The 21,632-nt window shown below is 34.0% G+C and overlaps 1 protein-coding gene and 1 pseudogene across 18 annotated transcripts in view; one reads left to right on the forward strand and one right to left on the reverse strand.

Annotated features, from left to right (window-relative positions):
* The window catches only part of Liprin-alpha (PTPRF interacting protein alpha), a 49,285-nt gene that overhangs the window by 14,282 nt on the left and 13,371 nt on the right, over positions 1-21,632 (forward strand). For 5 of the 18 annotated variants that reach the window (XM_071794692.1, XM_071794693.1, XM_071794694.1 and 2 more), the window contains 11 exons: positions 450-674; positions 8,804-9,091; positions 9,181-9,324; positions 10,404-10,563; positions 12,749-13,107; positions 13,202-13,444; positions 13,652-13,846; positions 13,950-14,042; positions 14,796-14,956; positions 15,256-15,303; positions 16,809-17,064. In XM_071794692.1, the coding sequence (XP_071650793.1) occupies positions 450-674; positions 8,804-9,091; positions 9,181-9,324; positions 10,404-10,563; positions 12,749-13,107; positions 13,202-13,444; positions 13,652-13,846; positions 13,950-14,042; positions 14,796-14,956; positions 15,256-15,303; positions 16,809-17,064 (2,172 nt within the window). The remainder of the gene's footprint in view (positions 1-449; positions 675-8,803; positions 9,092-9,180; positions 9,325-10,403; positions 10,564-12,748; positions 13,108-13,201; positions 13,445-13,651; positions 13,847-13,949; positions 14,043-14,795; positions 14,957-15,255; positions 15,304-16,808; positions 17,065-21,632) is intronic. The other 13 variants (XM_071794697.1, XM_071794709.1, XM_071794696.1 and 10 more) reach the window with 12 other exon arrangements.
* On the reverse strand, positions 17,046-19,282 carry LOC139822745 (uncharacterized; annotated as a pseudogene).

Raw genomic sequence — 21,632 nt, forward strand, 5'->3', positions numbered from 1 at the left:
ATGTACAATTATATTTCTTTCGTAATATCTATTTAAATATTGATGCATTTTATCGTTGAATTATCACTAACGCCGTGATTCTAGAATAGTGTCATCTTATTATTTCATTTAAAACGTTTCTCATATTGCACATGATATTAAAGACCGCATAAGATTTTACATAAAATTATCATGAACATTTACGTAAACATGTTTTTGTATTTCTCGAGAGTAACACTTAAACAGGTGCACTTTTGTCCCGGATGATATATGAATTATCGACAGATCACTTTTTGTTTGTCATTTCATTGATTCGCTGCATCCATGAGAATGTATCTATCATAGTCGTGCATGATGATCGTGCAGTCGCGTAGTCGTGTAGTATTAGACGTAGTTTTTGGGAATTTTGCGGCGATGCTGGAGAGGCAATGCGAGCGAGGCATTCTGAATGTAGTGTTGTGATCGGGCAGAATGAGACTGAGCAGGCAGCAAGCCAGCCGCAGCAGCAGCAACAATACCATCAACATCAATTGCAACCGCTGCAGCAGCAACAGCAACAACAACAATCGGTACAAAAACCAGGTACAGAGAAGTCCGCCGAAGTTGGCAGTAGATTGAGCAATGGAAGTCTCGATCTAGCCGAGCAGGATTCAGCAGTACGAGTAATAGATTTGCAAGCCACTCTCGACAAACAGGTATGAATCAGTATTGTACGACGGAACGGATAGAAAAAGTCCAACTATTAACAGAACTTCAGGTAGCTTTCCATCTCTATTAACATAACTATTAACAGAACTTCAGGTAGCTTTCTATCTCTGTGTATATGAATATATATAAAGATCATAACTAATTTTTATAATCTTACTTCCGCAGTAGAACACTAGTTTTTTTATTTTACACACACACACACACACACACACACACACACACACGCGCGCGCGCGCGCGCGCGCGCATGCACGCATGCATATACGTATCCATAAAGAAATACAGAGGGAGAAAGAGGGAGAGGTAAAGAAACGAAATGCGAGTCGAAGAGAATCATTAGAAATTACTATGTGAATCAATTGGTAATTGTTTAGAATTGGCTTTTCCTGATTTTGATATTTTTTTACTCTTAACAAAAAACTTTGTTGTAATTCTGACAACGATAGGGTATCTCCGGTATATACGCCGCACCTAAGGACAACTTAATTTATCAAGTACTATTTACTATGTTTAAGGCAAATGAATTATACCAATAAAAACTTTATATTGTCTACTACTATAAAAGAATTAGAAATATGAAATATTTATTCCTTGTATTTAACAAAAAAAACTTTCAGAAATTCTTGCATTTTTGCCATATATCCCATACGGGTGGGATATATGCCATTTATGGGGGTGGAATATATACGCCTTATATATTAGGTTGGGGAAAAAGTAATCCATTATTTTTTCGTTTATTTCAAGGTTTTATTTAACATAGTTAGGATTGTTCGATTTGGGTCAATATGCACCGTTTTGTTCTACAATTTGTTGCCATTTCAAAGGTAATTTCATTATGCCTCTCTCATAGAAGCCCTGGTCCCTACCTGTACGAGGTGCATCTTTAACATCGAAATTACCGGAACGGAATCGACGAAACCAAAATTGCGCGCGATAGGCTGTGACAATATCGGGACCATAAACACCATTCACAATTTCAGCCGCCTGGTTTGCATTTTCGCCTTTATCGAAGCAAAATTGTAAAATATACCGAATTTTCTCTTTGTTGACGTCCATATTTTACGCGCTATAGCTCACAACTGAATTGACCAATCACAAAACAGTTATAGAATAACCTATGCGATTAATACATCACGTGATATATATCACTAGAACCATCTAGCGAAAAAATAATGGATTACTTTTTCCCCAACCTAATATATATAAAATTACAAATAATATTTATAAATAAGGCAATAAAATGTCATAAGAAGTTATAAAATGTGTGTAAAAAGTTTATTAAGATGTGAGAATAATAAACAAATTATAAAACTGAAAAATTTTTAATATTTCGCTCACAAAGTTCCTCTTATGAGGAAGCTTGTATTTTATTCGATGCATAATTATTAGTATTTATATTAGTTTGGCTTCCTCATAGAAGAAGGTTTATGAGCGAAATAAAATAGGAGCAATGGTAGCGATCTGTAATGATGAGGAACCAATGTGCAAGTTTAATTTGCACACTTTTTTTAATTTTAAATTTAATTTTTTTATGAATTGATAGAGGATCAGCTTATATATAGTAGCACAAGTGGGGTTTTACAATCGACGCAATGTCAAATCGATGTTGATTTTGGGAATTCAGGCTACATGGTCTATATGGACTTCGCATATGGACTTTTATTAATCGCGTATAAAGTTAGGTCTAATTAACCAAATCCTAAATAAGTATATATGAAATAGGGGTACAAAAGAACGAAGAAGGTAATAAAATTAGAAATAGGCCGATATCTCCAAATTTGCGGAAGTTAGAGCAGCCACGGACATTTCTCAAAAAATTCAAAATTTTATAAAGAAAGAATCTTTACCCCTTTACCAATCACCGCCAAATTTAATACCAACTTTCCTTTAATAATACTCTACATAAAAAAAAAATTGAGCTCAATATCTCAAATTTGCGGAATTTAGAGCAACCACGGACATCAAATCCGTACACACACACACACACACACACACACACACGGACATTTTTTAAACGCAATTTTTCGATGAATACTCTGAACATATTAGCATCAAAAACTCAAAAAACAATCTTTTCTTTAGTTTTTTCTACCCCTATTTCATATATAATTCTTTTAAATTTCATTGATTAGACCCAACTTTATACGCAATCAAAGGTTCATATACGAAATTTACGAAAACAAAGCTTCCTCTATGAGGAAGCAAAAAATAGAAGAGCGAATAGAGATGCATCAAAGAAGGAAAAAGAACACATAGGAGATTTCGAGTTTTACAAAGTGTCTGTACTATGGCATAAATTCCGCATGCTAAAAATGCCGTATATCCTAATAAACAAGAGGGATATACAAGATATCAAGCTAAATAAAAAATACAAGAGCTATGCACTTGTATTTTGCTGTATTCCATCATTTACTATCCCTCTACACTTATGTATCATGAAATAACCATTAAACTTTTTACATTCCTTCTAGTAATCATTTTACGTAGTCGTAATATATGATCGCGCTACTTACTATGGTGAGAGATTGGTTCAACTCACGACGGTTTTGTTAATATTAACAGTGAAGAACTGAAATTACAATACAATGCTAATATGGCATAAAGGCACATAACAGTGTGATTGCAAGTATCTTTATTCCTTCTATTTTTTCTGACTTCTGCGGCGTAAATACCGGAGTTGCTCTAATAAAAATTGGGAGAGATCGCAGAATATGTGATCTACTTATTTTTGTCAACACAAACAGGCATTAATTGATGTATGTGTTTAACTTCATACTTGAAACTTTATTTGCATATTGAAGTAAGTGCTTGGGCGGAGAGGGATGAAATCCATCCCCCATCCACGCATATGTTGTTTGGGTGTATAAGCAAACGAGCAGGGGATGGAATGGGGTGGACCTCACTTCACGTGAAAAGTTGGAAACAATACATTTTTTATCCATCAAATATAAAAGAAAATGTTAAGACAAAATTTGCACTATTCGAAAGAGCAACTATGATGATAGAAACAAATGTTTTATATCTTTTAGAAAATATATCGACGTTATCGATATTCTTTTTAACAATATATTTTTCTCTAAGTAATTTGTTTCTTCGAGTTACTCCGCATGTAAAGGTATTACAAATTATACAGGTATTACAAAATAAACAGCTTAAGAAATAATTTATATTTTATTTTTACATATTTTGACACAAAATATGAAATATTTATTTTTCGATGACTGCTTTAATATTTTTATGTAAAAATTAATAAAATACATGGTTTTAAGAAAAATACATAAACACTATGTAATCAGAATAAAATATAAAATATTTTGTAAATTATTTATCTTTTTATAACTGTTATATGCAAAATGACTATCAAAAAACTTCGCCGGGATTTTATGTGTGAAGGCCTTAACTCTTGGATATTCATGTATACATACGATATGTATGTAAAGATGTATTTAAGGTGTCTCATTTTGAATAGTTTAGCTGAATATCTTGACCGTCAAAATATTTCAAACGAAAGTTGTATGGTTTGGAGGAGAATAAATAATGGAATAAAAATATTTTTCGAAAAAATCGATTTTTTAAGGTTAGGTATATTGAAGATCATCTTTTAAAATAAAATTATATAATTTTTATAAATATGATTTTTCTAGTTATTCTGCATATATTAAGGTGGAATTCTAAAATGTATATATGTAATGCATGTTGCAAATCTCATAATTTTTAAAAAAGTAACTATATTTTCTTTACATCAATTATATAATTTATCTCATTATTCTGTGCATAAATCAAGGTTTGGTTATCGAAAAGTGAGTAGTTTATATCTTTACACTTTATATTTTATGTCAAAATATGCCAGAACACAGTATGAAATATCTCATAAACTTTTGATTTTTCAATAATTCTACTTTAATGTTTTTATATGCAGAATAATCAGAATTAAGGATTATATTATGTAAAAAATTATATAGTTCCATTTAAAAAATGGCGATTATCTTTTGACCTTAGAAAATCGATTTTTTTCAAACATTGATTTTACTTTTATTTGTTTACCTCCACACTTTTATCTAATAAGGGGACAATCAACTCTTGACCCTTTGAATTTTACTAAATTTTTAATATGTTATCTACATCCCATTTACTAATGCAAAGTACAGCAATTCTGTCCAATGCGCAATAGTTTATGAAATATTAATGTTTAAAATCTTTCATGTGCGTAATTGATTTAAAATTCTGCATAATAAAATTTATTTATATATTATAATTATGTATTAATTGTATTATAAATAAGAAAAATAGAATTATAATGACATTACAAAAGAAGTACATCACAATTAACAAAAATATATAATTACATAACAATTAATTTTCGGTATCGGAACTTTTAGTTCGTTCATTATCAATAATATGGTCACAATGTGTACACGAATGATATCTATTAGAGAAACATTTAAAACACTACTATAATTTGTTTTACCAAGTGTGTTTTATGAATGAAATTTCTTTGCATGAGCCTGGTTTATTTTTCATTAATATAAAAAAATTTTAAACATTTAATATTTCATAACTATTGCACATTGGACAGAGTTACTGTACTTTGTATTAGTAAATTGAGTGTAACCGTAACATATTGAAATTTTAGCAAAATTCAAGGGGTCAAGGGTTAGTCGACCCTTATAAAACATTTTTGCCTGTCGGGTTCAGTTTTGGAGATATTCGGCAGGATACCTCAATTTGTTTATATATTATTTATATATAAAATACAACACTCTGTGCGTGTGTCTGTGCGTGCGTGTGTTTATATGTAATTATAAATATATGTATACAGAGTATCTCTGAACTCAGTGCCAAAACTGGTACAGCGGCTTTAGTGCATGAAAACGAGTCGAAAATGTTTAATGAACATATTTTTGAATCCGTACAGTTTCAGAGTTATAGCGTTATAGAGGATTGAAGTTGCTCTCGTAATAAAACATAAATTGAAGTAAATGTTGTTTAATATTCTTTATTCTGTTTAAAGCTTTACAAAAGGTGCTCAAAAATTTCTTCATCAATTTCAACACACTTTCTAGCTAGCATGAATTAATACATTGTTTCAAGCTTTTTGAAAAATATATATGTTTGGAGTTTTGCGGATGACATTGGGGGGGACGATTACGATAACTTTGGCCTCGCGAAATGTTAATAGACAAAGTTTTCATAGGCAAAGAAATTTTCGACCAAAAAATTTTCCGAAGTTTACCCCACCCGAACTGAGGTCTATCATTGTACGGTTCGGTTTTTCAACTTTTTACGTAAACCGAGATCCACCCCCACTCAACTCTGCCTGTGGGGCAAGAGTGTTGCGGTAGCCCCTCCCCCGCCTATTATGTACTATATCTATACACACAATCAAAATATATCATTTAAAATTTATATTATTTCTTTTGAACTTTAATACTGTACATCTCGAAAACTAGAGCAGTTAGCCGTATAAAATCTATATAATTTTTTGTTCAGTGTAAAAAACTACCAGAAATCATCGTCAAATCAAGAGGCCAAAGTTATCGTTATCGTGCCGACATCGGCAGCATTTATCCCCCTTTTCACCAACGTCGTTTAACTTGAACCTAAGCCACTGTACCAGTTTTGGTACTGAGTTCAGAAATATTTTATATATATGTATACATACATAGAGTGCTACAAAAGTTTTGTAATCTACTATACTTTTTTTTACATTCGTTCGAAGTAGATCCCACCGCATTTAACACATTTCTCCATTCAGTCGGTGAACCAACGTTTTCTCTGAGAGATTGGAACTCGCTTGGTCCCACTGCCAAAAGCTCGCTGTCGCTAGAAAATCGCTTGCTCTTCAATTGCTTCTTGACCTCAGGAAACAATCCAAAATCACCAGGAGTAAGATCTGGACATCTGGACTATAGAGAGGGTGATCGAGTAGGGTTAGTCCAGACTTCGCCGAAAAAGCCGCAATATTCTTCGCCTGATGTGCCGGTGCGTTGTTCTGATAGAAAAGCCAAGTGTCGAGGCGAGATCTTTGTCGCAGGTTTTTGAGTGCTTGAATTAATCTTGGCAAACAGACTTCTATATACCAGGAAATGGTTACTGTGCGCTGTGACTCTAGTAAGTACAACATGTTCCACGAGGCCACGCTTTCTGAAGAATATCGCGATTATTCTTTTTACACATCGAGATTTTCAGACTTTCATTATCCTCGTCTTCAAAGAGCCAGACTCTGCTCTGTGATTTTAGCACATCGTAATAGTACAGCCAAGTTTCGTCACCAGTTATTTACATCCTGAGATAATCCAGATTAGAAGTGTTTTAGCATATTTTTTTCACCACTGTACCCTCTGTTTTGCTCTTCTGTGAGCGAGTGGGGTACCCAGAGAGTACAGTCCTTCCTTACTTGTAAATGTTTGTGCAGAATGCGATAAACCGCAGGTGTCCAATCTGGATAAGTTCTTTGATCTGTCTGTAAGTGATACGTTTACTTTCTTGCAGCAGTTTTTCAATCGCTGCGATGTTTTCTAGCGCCACAGTTTCCGGCCGGCTTGTGCTGTGCGGGCTCCTCGAGATTAAACTCTCCTTTTTGAAACTTACTATCGGAAAATCGTCATCCGATGTGGACAACTTTCCTTCAAAACTTGATATTTCATCGTTTTCTTACTTACTCACAAGACGGAGTGCGTACTCCGAGGGCTTCGTGCCTTGACAGTCACGGTGTTCTAAAGCTAAGCGTGTCAGAGTGGCGTAAGGCCTCGGTTGATCATCGTTAATACTGCCGCGTGATCCGATTCGAGGCGGGGAGTTTGACTGAGTACATATGTCAAAGAATAACGCAGCTGGCTCTATAAAACAGCGACTCATAGTGACAGCGCCGATTGGCTTTTTTTTGTAGAAAATGGTGCATGACTTCTTTTTAGTTTACGCATTTACGTTCCATGACCTTTCATTAATTGATAAGTTACTTAAGTAAATTACTCAGAACTCCAATTCTTATCTGTAATACGTCATCATGAAAGAATTAAGTTACCTTTTTCCTTTTAATTCATCGTTTTTTTTTCTTTAGTAGTACTACAACTCAAGATCGAGCCATGGCCTTCTGAAATTTGGCCTTCATCTAATCCGAAGCTTCTCTTTTGGTTTTTTAATAATAATTTCTTTTAATTAACGGGGCAAGTTATTAACCTAGCGCCCAGTTCCCAATCTGGAGGATCAGGTCCTTAAATATAGAGGGGTGCTCGTGGCAAAAGATACTCTCGGTTGCCATTCCCTTCCGAGAAATAACGATCGAATAAAAACCGACGATTTTTGGTTGGATTTGAACTCGGATCTTAGGTTTATTAGAGCAGCGTATATCTTTCTGCGCCATGATCGCTACACACACACACACACACACACACACACACACACACACACACACACACACACACACACACACACACGCACGCACGCACGCACACACACACGCATACGCACACGCACACGCACACACACACTTCTTTTACACACTCGTCTACAAACAAACCACGTGAAAGTTATAATGAATAATCGCACGAGACTCTTATTTTGTCCATGATATTATTTTCTAATCTTTTCTCACTGCTTGCTCGGAATGTACTGCAGGCAAGTCTTTCCCGACCTAATTTTGAACGCTCCTTCGAATACAACAAAGCTCATCCCGCTCTATCCAATAAATGTTGCGTATTGTAAAACTTTCGTAGCACCCTATATATATGTATATATATTTATAGAAGTATATATTATATTACATACACATAACTTACATATATTGGGTCATCCCATAAATAATGCATTATAAGAGAAAGCTAATGATTTCTTCTTTAGCTCAAAAGTGAAAGAAACTGAAAGAACTTTTATTGTCAAAAAATTGAAACAGATTAAGATGGGAAAAAGTTGTAAATAATAATGGAAAATATATTTTGGATTAAAATAAAAATGTCGAATTTTTTGTTTTATTTCAAAAATATCTCTAAAAAACCGCATTAATTATGGGACAATCCAGTATTTAATGTAACTAAACATTTATTATTTAATCATTAATCAATAATATATCTAGACTCGTGAAAATACGCCGATATAAAATATTATAAATATTATTTTAGAGCTCAGAATTAAGTACATGGCAACGACGGGTAGCGGAACTAAGTGGACGCGTTGCCGAGTTAGAGGAAACGCTATCCAAAACGCAAAAAGATCTTCTGAAGGCACAAGAGGCAGGTCTTAAACTGCAAAGAGACTTGCGAGAGAACGTGGCACAAAAAGAGGACCAAGAGGAGCGAATAGCAACTCTAGAAAAACGATATCTCAATGCTCAACGGGAGTCTACTAGTCTTCACGACCTCAATGAGAAGCTGGAGCAAGAGTTGCAACATAAGAAAGCTCAATTAAAGGTAAATTACATATTAATCTTTATTTTCTCTTTCTTTATTATAATTATATAACACAATCATTTTCTTATGATTAATTGAATTTACTAAAGCTCCAAGAGGAAAAAATTGCGGCTATACAAGAGAAACTAGAACTCGCGGAACAGAAACTAGCTCAATATGCTAAGTTACCAGAAATGGAAGAGCAATTGAAGCAGAGGATGGAGGCTCTGACGCAGGTGAGGAGGCCCAACCAGGTACGCAGGGGAATCATATCATGTCACATCAGCTCTCCCTTTTTTTATTCCTCTGCACTTTAACATTCCCGAGATACGATTTGTATCTAGAGAGCTTCTCTTTCTTAACGTGCATTATTACCACAGAGTTGTGTTCTTATTATATTTAAGTTAATTTTATCAAACGACAATAATTTGCTGCTCTATGCTCTGTACTACTATATGTATGAAGCATAATAATAGCATTCAGCATACATACAGATCAAGTATTTTTGTGCACCGCAGTGTGTCTTTATAATATTTACGCTAAAACACACAAATTGCTAAATTTAAATACAAGCTAAATTTACAAATTAAATTTATGTGCATCAATAATTTTTAGTTACATAATTTTTTTCATACTTTTGAAAATTGATTATGTCCTATGTTATATGATTTGCAAACTGATATAACGCAGCATGAATAGTGGAAGTTAACCTGGTCTGTACAAAATCTTTTACTTCTGCAAATGACGGATATGTTTCAAATATCATAATTTATAGTTTATGAATAGTGTGTTACCTTTGAATGTGTTTATTGATATAATACATTCTCTGTCTCTTTTTTCTCGCTCATATACAACACGTTTTATTTTCTTACTGTTTCTATTATAGAATGTTTCATTTAGATTATATAGAAGTATTAGAAGAAATTATATATAAATATGATTTTATATATATATATATATATATATATATATATATATATATATATATATATATATATATATATATATATATATATATATATATAGAGAGAGAGAGAGAGAGAGAGAGAGAGAGAGAGAGAGAGAGAGAAACGTACAATATAAGTTATATTCATTACTTGCCCTAAATTTTACATTTTGATATATATATATATAATCATCTTCTACCCAATCTATTCCAATCAATCATGAGAATTGACATTTGCCATTGAGATGAAATCGAAATTTGTTAAAAGTAATGAGAGATAGTTTCGTAAATATCAGCTTTCAATAACAGTAATTAAATTAGATACATTATTATGGAAGTTGCTAATATTACAAATAAATCAATGATTTTAATTATGCGAAATTTAAGCAGGCTCAGGAGAGACATGGTAGCGCGGAGGATAGAATTCAAAGACTGGAAGCACAATTAGAAGAAAAGAACGCAGAAGTGATGCGTGTTAATCAACGGTTAAAGATGAATGAGGAGCATAACACGCGTCTTAGTACAACCGTTGATAAACTTTTATCTGGTAATTTCGACGCACTATTTTTTTCTATATCAGATTGTCTTAATAATTGTTTGTGGGATTATAAACAAAAATGATTTAAGTATATATTATATTATTATTATACTGTTCAACAAAAAATTACTTTTTTTTTAGTACAAAAACGAAAATAACAGTTCTTTATAGTTTTTTGGACGCTGAATCCTGAATATGATCCTGTTTGCCAAGTTGCTCTGTCACGTCGCAATTTTAAGAAATTTGCAATTAAAGTTGCAAAAAAAAGGATATTTTAGTATATTTTGGCATAATATAGGTATCTACAATATGTGACATGTTGAAGAAGTTTTATTGTAATCAAAATTAAGTATATTGTTATGACTTTTAATCCTTAAAAGGAATTTGTTGTATATTAAAAAGTTAAAAAGATGTTGATTCACATAGCCTGTTGCGTCAAAGTTGACTTACATAGCCATTAAGGACCTATGACATTTTTTTTTAATTATGTTATTCAAACTTAAGGATTTTTTAAGTCGCTGAATATTAATCTGATGTCAAAATTGATAAAATTAAAATAACCAATATGGTGGATATTAAAAGTAAAAATTAGACCATTTTTAATTTTGATATCCGCCATATTGGCTTTGCCATTTTAAATTGATTAACGATAACATCAAATTAGTATTCCGTGATCTAAAAAAATCCTCAAGTTTTTACAACAATTAAAAAATATTTCATAGATCCTAATGATCGCAACTTTGACGAAATGTAAATCATCAATATCTTTCTAATCATAATCGACATAACAAATTCCTTTTAAGGGCCCTGGATACCCATGTCAGCCATCTTGAATCGAGAGATGAAATATGAACAATTCTTACGGAAGATCTTAAATAAGAAGGAGTCACCGTACGATTGAATATAAGCGCTCAAATGAAAGATGAAAGCATATTGTATGTTTACCTGCTTATTAATTTGCTGGTCCTAATATAGAAAGTGTAGTAACAGTGCAATGAAAAATTGACAGCTGATACGGTCGGCGTAGCACTGTTCTGAAAAATGGATTAACGGTTATGGCATTTTATTGGATTATTATTTGAGGCAATGGACAGCACATTGACATATACAGAGAAAACCTACTTTCCCTCACCCCCTTATAGAATTGAAGGGTTGATCAGACTAATTTGTAAATATTAATTAATTTGACGATAAATGAAACTGTTTACCATTATTTCGGGATAAATTTAAATGTTACGTTAGAAATTCGATAAAAGGGTGGTCACCCTTAAATCCTCAAACAGTCTCACTTTTGTTTTGAATGCGAGTGTAACATATATTTTTTTCAAAATTTTTGAATGAAATTTGCAATTATCTGGGCATTTTTTAAATTTTTGTTTTAAATACAGGGGGTGGTTTACCCCCTAAAAATGATCGAACCGAGTCAAAAATTTTTCATTTTTCATATCTCTTGATAATGCAACTATTTTATTTGGTTCGGGCCGAAAATACTGAATCCTTATATACAAAACAATTAAATCGATACCCATAAATTCAAAGGGGTGTTTCACACCCTAAATATGGTTTTCCGCAGATAAAAAAAAATACGTATGTCTTATTTTTACGTCTACTAAAACATATTAAAACATTATCCAAATCGGCGATTTACACTTGGGTAGTGTTACTTGTAAGTATGAATTATATACAACTATATGAACATAAAGTGGCTAGACTAACGACTACACTATGTACAAGGCGATACGCCGAACAGTGACGTAATAGAGCAATTTAGTAAACGGGATCATATTTAGCGTACAAAAAACTACAATTATTCTCGTTCTTGTGCAATTTTTTTTGTTGAACAGTTATTAGAGAAACGAGAAAATACATTTGCTGTCTAGAATCTAGAAGAATAATTTAAATAATGCTTAATATTTAAGTATCTTTATTATCTTTAATCATGAAATAATGTTAGGAATGAGATGCAGTTTGAATTTTCTATCTATTACTATAGTTGACCTTTCAAAAAATTCTATGACTTCTTATAAATATGATATTAACAAAAATTCTCATATTTTGAAAAACAACAGATATTTGGTGCTGCACTTTATATACTTGCCTATATGCATATTTATGTAGTTGTTTATTACTATAAAAAATATGATACATTAAGGATTTAAGTGACATTAAGTTAAGAGTTTAAATTTTTGCTTAGAATCCAATGAAAGATTGCAAGTGCATTTGAAAGAAAGAATGCACGCGTTAGAAGAAAAGAACGCGCTTACTCAGGAACTCGAAAAAACGAGAAAAGTGGCGGAGGATTTGCAAAACGAAAAAACTGACATTGTTAAAGAATTGGGCAAGGCGCGTCTGGAAATCGACAACGTTAAAAGACAAATGCTCCAGCAGGAAATTGCGTTTAATATTCAACAAACAGACGCATTAACGAGAAGTTTGTCGCCAAACGCTGTGGATCCAGGCTCCTTCTCGAGGAGCGCAAGTCACAGCAGTTTCGACACACACTCGTTGCCTAGAAGAGGAGGTAAACGGTCAATCGAAGATGATTCATCGAAGGTACTGGTATCCTTTATATTAAGTTATAAACTGTATTAATTAATCATACTATGTAAGTCTAAAAATAAATATAACATGAGTTTGGATACTTTAGAATTATGTTGCACGGACTTTGGCGGAGCAGGAGTGGGAAAAGTTGCAACAAGCACATGTGCTCGCTAATGTCCAACAAGCGTTTGATGTTTCGAGTGACGCAGAAGGCGACGGGGATAACGAAAGTATCTTCAGTTGTGCGGCAGACGTAATTAGCCCTACCGGGCATACGGATGCCCAAACATTGGCATTGATGCTGCAAGAACAATTAGATGCTATTAATAAGGAAATTAGATTAATTCAGGTAATTGGTTATACAATTTTAAATGCATAGATCTGTCTTATATAAATTTAGAATATTAATGTAAAAGTTGATGAAATAAAGTATTGCAGACTCAACAGATTCTATTTACACACTGATTTTTGTCTATTTTAATATTCATCCTTCTTTAAATCTCAAAGAATCAATAATTTTTAAGTCCGGGGCGATTAAACATGGAGAATTTTGTAGGAAGAAAAACAGAGTACGGAAGCACGTGCGGAAGAACTGGAGTCTCGCGTCGGCAGCCTCGAACACATGAATCTATTAGCAAGGGGCCGAAGCCTCGAACGAGCATCGCCGCCACTGAGCGGCCGATCTACACCAAAATCGCACCACAGTCCAAACAGGGATTATTTGCATAAGTACCACACCGTTAGTAATCACGTAAATGCAATAATTATTTATTTATGTCGGTTTGATTACATAGAGTATGAGCAAAGCGATCATATTGCTTATAATATATTTCTGTATTTTCTTTTTCACGTAGGCACCTGCGTCAATGTCTCCGGCGCATTTACATCAATATGCCGCTTCCTTAGTTAGTCCGGGTCAATTATCGGAATCTCTTCCTGCCAGTCAGGTTAGCTAGTAACTCAATTTAGATAATTGTTATTAGATTAACGCAAAATATTTTTTGAATAAGGTTTACAATAAAATTATATTTTGAAATAATTTTTATTAATTGAAATTTTAATTAATTTTAGTATACTTTTTCTAGCTAGAAAAAATTGCTGAAACCCTTCTTAGAAATTCAGTATTATATAAGAAAAACTCAAAACTGTTAAGAGAAAAATGAAAAACTGTCTTTTTCTTGGCATCAAAGATAGATAATAACTTGACAAATAATAAATTGCAATATACAGTACCATAATGATATTATGAGATATTTATATATTTATTAGAAACATATTTTATACATATGACGTCTCAAAGGATATTTTCTTAATGACAGCTTGCTTGGACAATTTTTTTTCTTAATAAAAATATTAAAAAAATATATCGATAATTTCCGATTTATAAGCGATTGAAAAAAAAGCTTTCGCAAAATAAACTTTGAAAGGCTGAACGGATAACAATGTATTAGCCTGCACTTAATTTCAGATGGTGTTGAGTTCATAGAATTAATTAGTGAATCTTAAGCACAAAAAGATATGGTGCACGAAAATTGGAATGTTGTAATAAATGTTTTGATGTTCTCCTGTGACATTTCTGCTATAATCGACTTTAAGTTGACCAAAGACTTTATCATTAAAAAGTTTTGATAGAGAAACCATATTTGATATACCATATAAATTGCATACAGAAATGGAATAACACTTCCCATCTGTAACAGTTGCAGTTGTCAGGAGAGGAACTGCACTCGGTTAGCGAAAGAGATAGTACCGGTGGTGTTGGAAGTGGTGGCAGCGACGCAGCATCTCCTTTAACAGCCAGGTCTCTGAGATTGGAACGAGTCGTTCAAGCATTGGCCCATAGCCAGGAAGAACTTAGAAGGTATATTTTATATTTTGTTAGGAGAGAAATCTCGATTCCTAAGACAAACTAATTTATATATTTTTATAATGTAAATTATTTTTGACATTTTGGCAATCGCATTTCTAAAATAGAACAAGTGAAATATCGAATATCTTATAGTCGTGCCAAAAATCATTACAAAGGATATATGCAATGTGGGGAAACTTTAATTTTTATATATCTGTTACATCTTAATTATATTGTATATATGGAGTTGAGATTAGCCGAAGTTTATTATTATTGCTTAAGTTAGTACTTTACATTGTTTGTGCTATCAGACGTACCGGACAGAGCGGATTTCCGAGTGCTGGTTTCCCCACGCACAGGTTAATTAATAATACTAATATTGCATGTAAATCACATAATTAGGCTGCGTTCGGAAACGTCACCCGGGTATACTCCCTTCTCCTTCTAACTCGCTAAGATAGAAAGAGAAGGAAGTATACTCGTGTGCACTCGGGTGACGTTTCCGAACGCAGCCTTATATGCCGCTGTGCACGACGCATTTGAATGGCTCTTGTGGGAATGAGATGAGTGGCTTTCAAATCAGCCTAAGTCACGTTGATGGTAATTTGTTCATTGTTCAAATAACTATATCATATTCTTAAACATCTTTCTTGAAGATGTAAAAAGATATAGCGTGCAAAGTATCACTTATATGCCCGCAGTATCGATTCTCGAGCACAGTGGTATGGAAACGACCAATAGTTCCAATAGATACCAAAAAATCTCAGGAGAGACTGCTTACTAGCTTGTTTTCACATTCATCGTATTTTCGAGCCTGCCCAATTTATGACAGGCATCGCGATCTTAGGCAGACGAAGAGACTAATGGAATCGAAAAAGTTGGATTTACTACGCGAAACGCGTCGATCTGTCTTGCGTATAAGGTTGTCTCGCACGAATACGTTACAAAGATACAGACTCGACACCGTAGACAGTAATGAATATAATGGTGCAAAATATATTGCGATTTAAAGAGGCATCGAGTTTATTCATGAAATATGTTTTGTTTTATATAGCAGCATTGTACTTGTGGAGTTATCTTATTATACTTTCAGCCTTTTTTCTCTGTATCTTTGTAATCACTTGCTTTTGTGACAATTCTAACTTATAAAAAGGTTGCAGATCAGTCATCGATATTCTATGCAAATACGGCGCATCGTAGAATTAATTTTTTATACATTTTTCTCTGTTCATGTTTCTCATTATTTATTAGATATGCTTTATTAGATATGTTAATTTTATTAATTTTACTTTAATAATACTGATTTATTTTTTTTTACTGTTATTTGAATGTGCTATTTAAAATTGGGCAGTATCACGTGCATATGTATTTCGTTTCTTTTGTGACTGAGCGTTATCGTGTTGCAAAATAAAACCTAGTTCCGAAAAAACCCTAATATCACTTTTTGCACGTATTGGCCATAGTACTTTCAACCAGAACAAAACAAATTAATTTTCCAAGGTTTTCAATGCTTTAGAAGCTTCTTTTCTAATTAAAACGCGAAAAAGGTACAGTGCCTCAAATGTTGTTTTTCAAACACCATTTATGACTATTTTGTGAGATTTTGTTGTCTGCTTCACCGAAGCTTATGTTTTGTTTTGTAAATGTAGAAGTCCACACTTGCAAACCACAAAAGAGCCGAAAATTATTTAATCTTAAAACGGAGTTATAAGGTACCGAATGTAAAGGTACCGAGTGAATTTACACATCTAAAATATATAGAACAGGAGAAGAGAAATATGAAAAGGCTAACGTTTTTGTGTGAGCTAGATTGTAATAGCATTGATTAGAGTAGAAATAGAAACTAGATTAGCGCTCCATGCAGCAGGCATGGGCAGCATAACAACGGCGCACTCAATTCTGGAACTCCTCCTTCCCCATTGTCCTCACGTCACAGCAGCCAGGACAGTTTGCACAAGAACAACTTCTCCAGCGTTGGACTGCCCATCGGACAATTATCGACATCGCATCTGCACATGCAGTCGACCATGAGTCCGGCCACGGCAGCCGCGGTCGCGGCTGCGCAGAAAAAGAAAAGCATTAAGAGTAGCCTTGGTAGATTTTTCAGCAAAAAGGAGAAGGTGAAAGATTTTTTCTTCTATTCCCATATTATTATTTCTAATACGGAAGTCTGTGAGGTTTCACGAGGGTATAATATGTTCTTTTCACGCAGGTATCGACCCAGATAGCCAAGCGTGATAGAGCATATTGAGCAAACTAATGCATTGCATGTGTTTTCATATATTTGCTGTAAATTTGCTGACATCGCTCTTGAAATTGCGTCAACTGATTGCATGTATAAGCAGTCATGTAGCTGTATTTGTAACGTGTGTTTATATTTCGATGTCAGCAAATTTACAGCAAATATATGAAAACACATGTAATGCATTAGTTTGCTCAATATGCTCTATCACGCTTGGCTATCTGGGACGGCACTGTTCAGTTATTTTCTCGAAGGCTCACATATAATAATGAATGTCCCAATAATTTTTTGAAACTTCTTAAGGTTCTTATAGGTTCTCGCCGCGGTCATATGAGCTCGTGACGTCAGAGGTGAGAAATGACACGCTGAGAATTCTTGCGTGCAATTTCCAAATAAAAAGATATTTGCAGAAATTAACACTTTCAGATCACTTCGAAGTGATCAGTGCAGTGTGTCATTTCTCGCCTCTGAAGTCATGATCTAACATGGCGGCCGGGTATCCGGGAGCCTTATATAAGCAATTCAATTATATAAAGATTTGTATTTGAGATATTTACTGGTTTGAAAGATCTAGAAAATTTAGAACTTTTTCAGGAAACTTGTCAAAACTGGCTCTTCAAAAATTTCATTTTTATTTTGCGAGTATACAAATACACATGTTATATATTCTGTTTAGAATTTTAGATGAGTTTCGTTTTATTTTAAAGAATGTTTCTTCACAATATTTAACTGTTGATACTTTTTCATGTTTATATATAGATTGTACTCTCCTTTCTTACTATATTTTTTGCAAGTAAAAAAATGATATTATGAGTACGAAATTTTATACATATTTTGTGAAAATTCTTTATTTCTTCATTTCAGTATTTTTTTTTAAATTCGTAATTTGTAAAATAAATAGCTCTTAATTTTGTCATAATTGCAATAATTAGGAACGAAGGAATAAGAAGTCTAAATAATAACGGAATTAATTTTAAATTTACATATAAAAGCTATCAACATTTTATCCTTTTTCTTCTACTTTCCTAGTAAATACTTTGGTAACTCCTGTTAAAATCTCTTTATAGTTACTATTGTATCTTGACTCGTTTATCTTTATCTGTCTCTCCTCCTCCTTCTTTTCCTCTATCCTCTTTACGAAATTCTCCGCCGCCTCCCTGTCCTCTGCCTCCATTTCTCTCCCCAGCTGCTCCTTCTCCATTCCTGCCCTCTCTCTATCAGTTTCCTTCTCTTCTTCTCCCAATTACTTTCCTCTTTCCTTGGCCTGCTCCTATCTAGATCCTTTATACATGCTTGAACTATTTTCTTCTCTGACTGTCTCGACTTCTCCTCATACCTCACAGCTCTCCTTATTGCCCTCACTTTTATTTCCTTTATTTTGGCTTCTTCTGATATTATATAATTCGGCGTTCTTCTATCTAATCCTAAAATCCATTTAACATACTTTCTTTTTATCACATCTAATCTACTTTCGTATAGCCACCCCCATATTTCAGCTCCGTATAATTCCACGCTTTCTACCAGTGCCTCGAACATCTTCATCCTTCTTCTAAAATCTCCTTTAAATATTCTCTCTCCTATGCTCCATGTCCTCTTCATCGCTATTGTAGCCTTCTTCAGCCTATCTTTTATATGATTCTCCGCTACCCCATTTTTCTGTAGTATATATCCCAGATATTTTATTTCTTTGATCTCCTTTATGTCTTTTTCTCTCCATTTCCACTCCCTTTTCTTCCTTCTTTCCATAGCTTTCTCGAACACAATTATTTTTTATTTCTCTGGACTCAAACTCAAACCCTTCCTTTCCAAATACCTCTTGAACCTCCTCATCATTTCCTTCAATTCTGCCTCTCTCGTCGCCATTAACACTACGTCATCTGCATATGATATTGTCCAGAATTTTTCTTTCCCTATCACAAGGCCTCCTGCTTGTCCTTTTTCCATTCCTTCCTCTAAATGCATGATGTATAAATTGAATAGGTTTGGACTCAACGGGCATTCTTGTCTTACAATTAGTCTCTTTTCTGTCCAAAATTCCTCTGTCTTCTTATCCCTTATCTTCACTACATTTTTCGTTTCTTTGTATGTTTCCATTATTCTTCGTCTCAAATTATCTTCAATTCCTATCTTCTTCATTGTTTCATTCAATTTCCTTCTATCAATTTTATCGAAAGCTGCCTTGAGATCAACAAAGAATGCAAAAACCTTTCCACTCTTCTTACTCAGCTCCTTATTTGCTACATAGTTTACCGTGTATACTGCATCCATCGTTCCTCTGTTCTTTCTAAACCCGAATTGCACTTCCCTTAACTTAGACTCAACCTTCTCTAACCTCGCATAAGATACTTGCATATATTTTGTACGCCGTATTCATTAACGTAACTCCCCGGTAATTTTTCGGGTCGTTTCTCTCTTCTCTTTTATGTATTGGACTAATCATACCTTTATTCCAATCTCCCGGTATGCCCTCTCCTTTCCAGATTCTGTTGATTAACTTCAGCAATTCTTCACCTACATTTTTTTGCATAAATCTCCACGCATCGTTCTCAATCCTGTCCTCTCCTGTTGCCTTTCTCAGCTTCAGTTTCTTTATTACTTCAATCATCTCTTCTCTCGATATTTCTTCGATTCCCTCTGTTACCTCCACTCTCGTGCCATCCTCTTCTCCCTCTTTATGTCTAGCACCACTCTTTCCTTTATTCCTCCTATCATTTCCATGAAGTGATCTCTCCACTCGTTCATTTGTATCTCCTCGCTTATCCCCTCAGTTTTCTTTTTTTTGTATTTATTTATATACTTCCAAGCTTCTGCTTCGTTTTTAATGTTCCTTATCTTTTCTTCTTCTTCTTCGCTTTCATGTCTCCCCTTCTGCTCCTTACACCATTCCTTGTGCTTCTTTCTTTTCCTCACATACTCTTCTTTTCCGATCCTTCCCTTCTTCCAGTCCCTCATTAATCTCCTCAATCTTCTTTTCCTTTCCTTCCATTCTTTATTGTACCATTCTCTTCTTCCTAATCTTCATGGTATTATCCTTTTTTTATGCTTCGTGATAGGGGTTTTTACTTTTTCATTCATCTCCTTCCAGATATCCTCTGTATCTATTTGTGTACTCGACCATCCTTCACATTTCTCATAATATTCTTTTCTCTCTTCTTCTGTCCAGTTGCTTCTCTCTAGTTCCATTACTTTCTTCCTTCTCCCTGTCTCCATCACCTGTGGTCCTGTTAACTCCACCTCCAGCGGAACATGGTCCGATTCCGTTCTAATGTCTTCTTCAACCATATTTATTTCTTCTCCTGCTCTGTCATTCCCTAAGATATAATCTATAACCGATGATCCTAAGTCTCCTATATAAGTCCATCCCTTCCGAAACTCCCATTTAATATAGCCCATCTTTCTTCTATTTTATCTATTAATATACGTCCCTCTCTATTTACAACTTTATCTACTAACTTTCTGGTCTCGCTCCTCTTTTCTTTCTCTTTTTCCTCATTTATCGGTCCTCCTCTGCTTCCCGTCTTCGCGTTCATATCACCTCGTACCAGCAACCATTCTTCATTTTCTTCTTGTACCTTCTCCCTTAGTGTTTCCATCGTATCGTCCATCTTTTGACTGTACAACGTGATTATTCTCCATTTGTTTCCATTATACTCTAATCTGCTTTCTACTACCTCGTCGCTAATCTCTTTAATCTCTATAAGTTTCAAATTCTTGTTGACTGCAATGTTGTTATTATCCCTCCTTTTGCTCTTCCTTTCCTGTGTTCCCTTCTCGCTGGTACACAATTCCAAATTTTTCTGGACAACTTATTTTTAATCTTTCTCCATTTATCTTCTTTCATCCATCTACTAGTCCTATCACGTAAAAATTCTCCAAATAATCCTCACATTTTCACATTTATTAATTAGTCCCACTACGTTCCAAAAGCATATCCTTAATCCTCTTCCTTTTTCCGCCTTATCTTCCTCTCCTTCTCCCTGTCTTATCTCTTCTCTACTCTTTCCGAAAAACACCTCTGCTTTCTAGCATTTCGGTGCTTTCATTCCACTTCCTTTTGCAATTGTCTATCTATATTTTTTGATATCCTACCGTTGCTTTCTTCCCCTTTTCTCTCTCTACTTTTACTATACTACAGTTTGTGTATCTGCCTCTCTGTTGCCGTCAGATCGTCATCCATAAATATCTTGCTTGCTCTTCCTATCTTCTTCCTCTTTGCCATTATTTCTTTTTTATCCTCTTATCTATTAAATCTGACTAGCGTCATTTTGTACTCTCCCCGGCCTGCACTTCGTCCACTTCCATCTTCTTTTTGGTGATTTCTTCAAGGAATTTCCCTATCTTCTCTTTTCTTTCACCTCCATTTTCTACTTTTATTTCTTTTATAATTATATTATTTTTCCTTCTTCTCCTTTCGGTTAATTTGGATTTCTTTCCATCTCCTTCATC

The sequence above is a fragment of the Temnothorax longispinosus genome, chromosome 12 (genome assembly GCF_030848805.1).
Source record: "Temnothorax longispinosus isolate EJ_2023e chromosome 12, Tlon_JGU_v1, whole genome shotgun sequence".
NCBI lineage: Eukaryota > Metazoa > Arthropoda > Insecta > Hymenoptera > Formicidae > Temnothorax > Temnothorax longispinosus.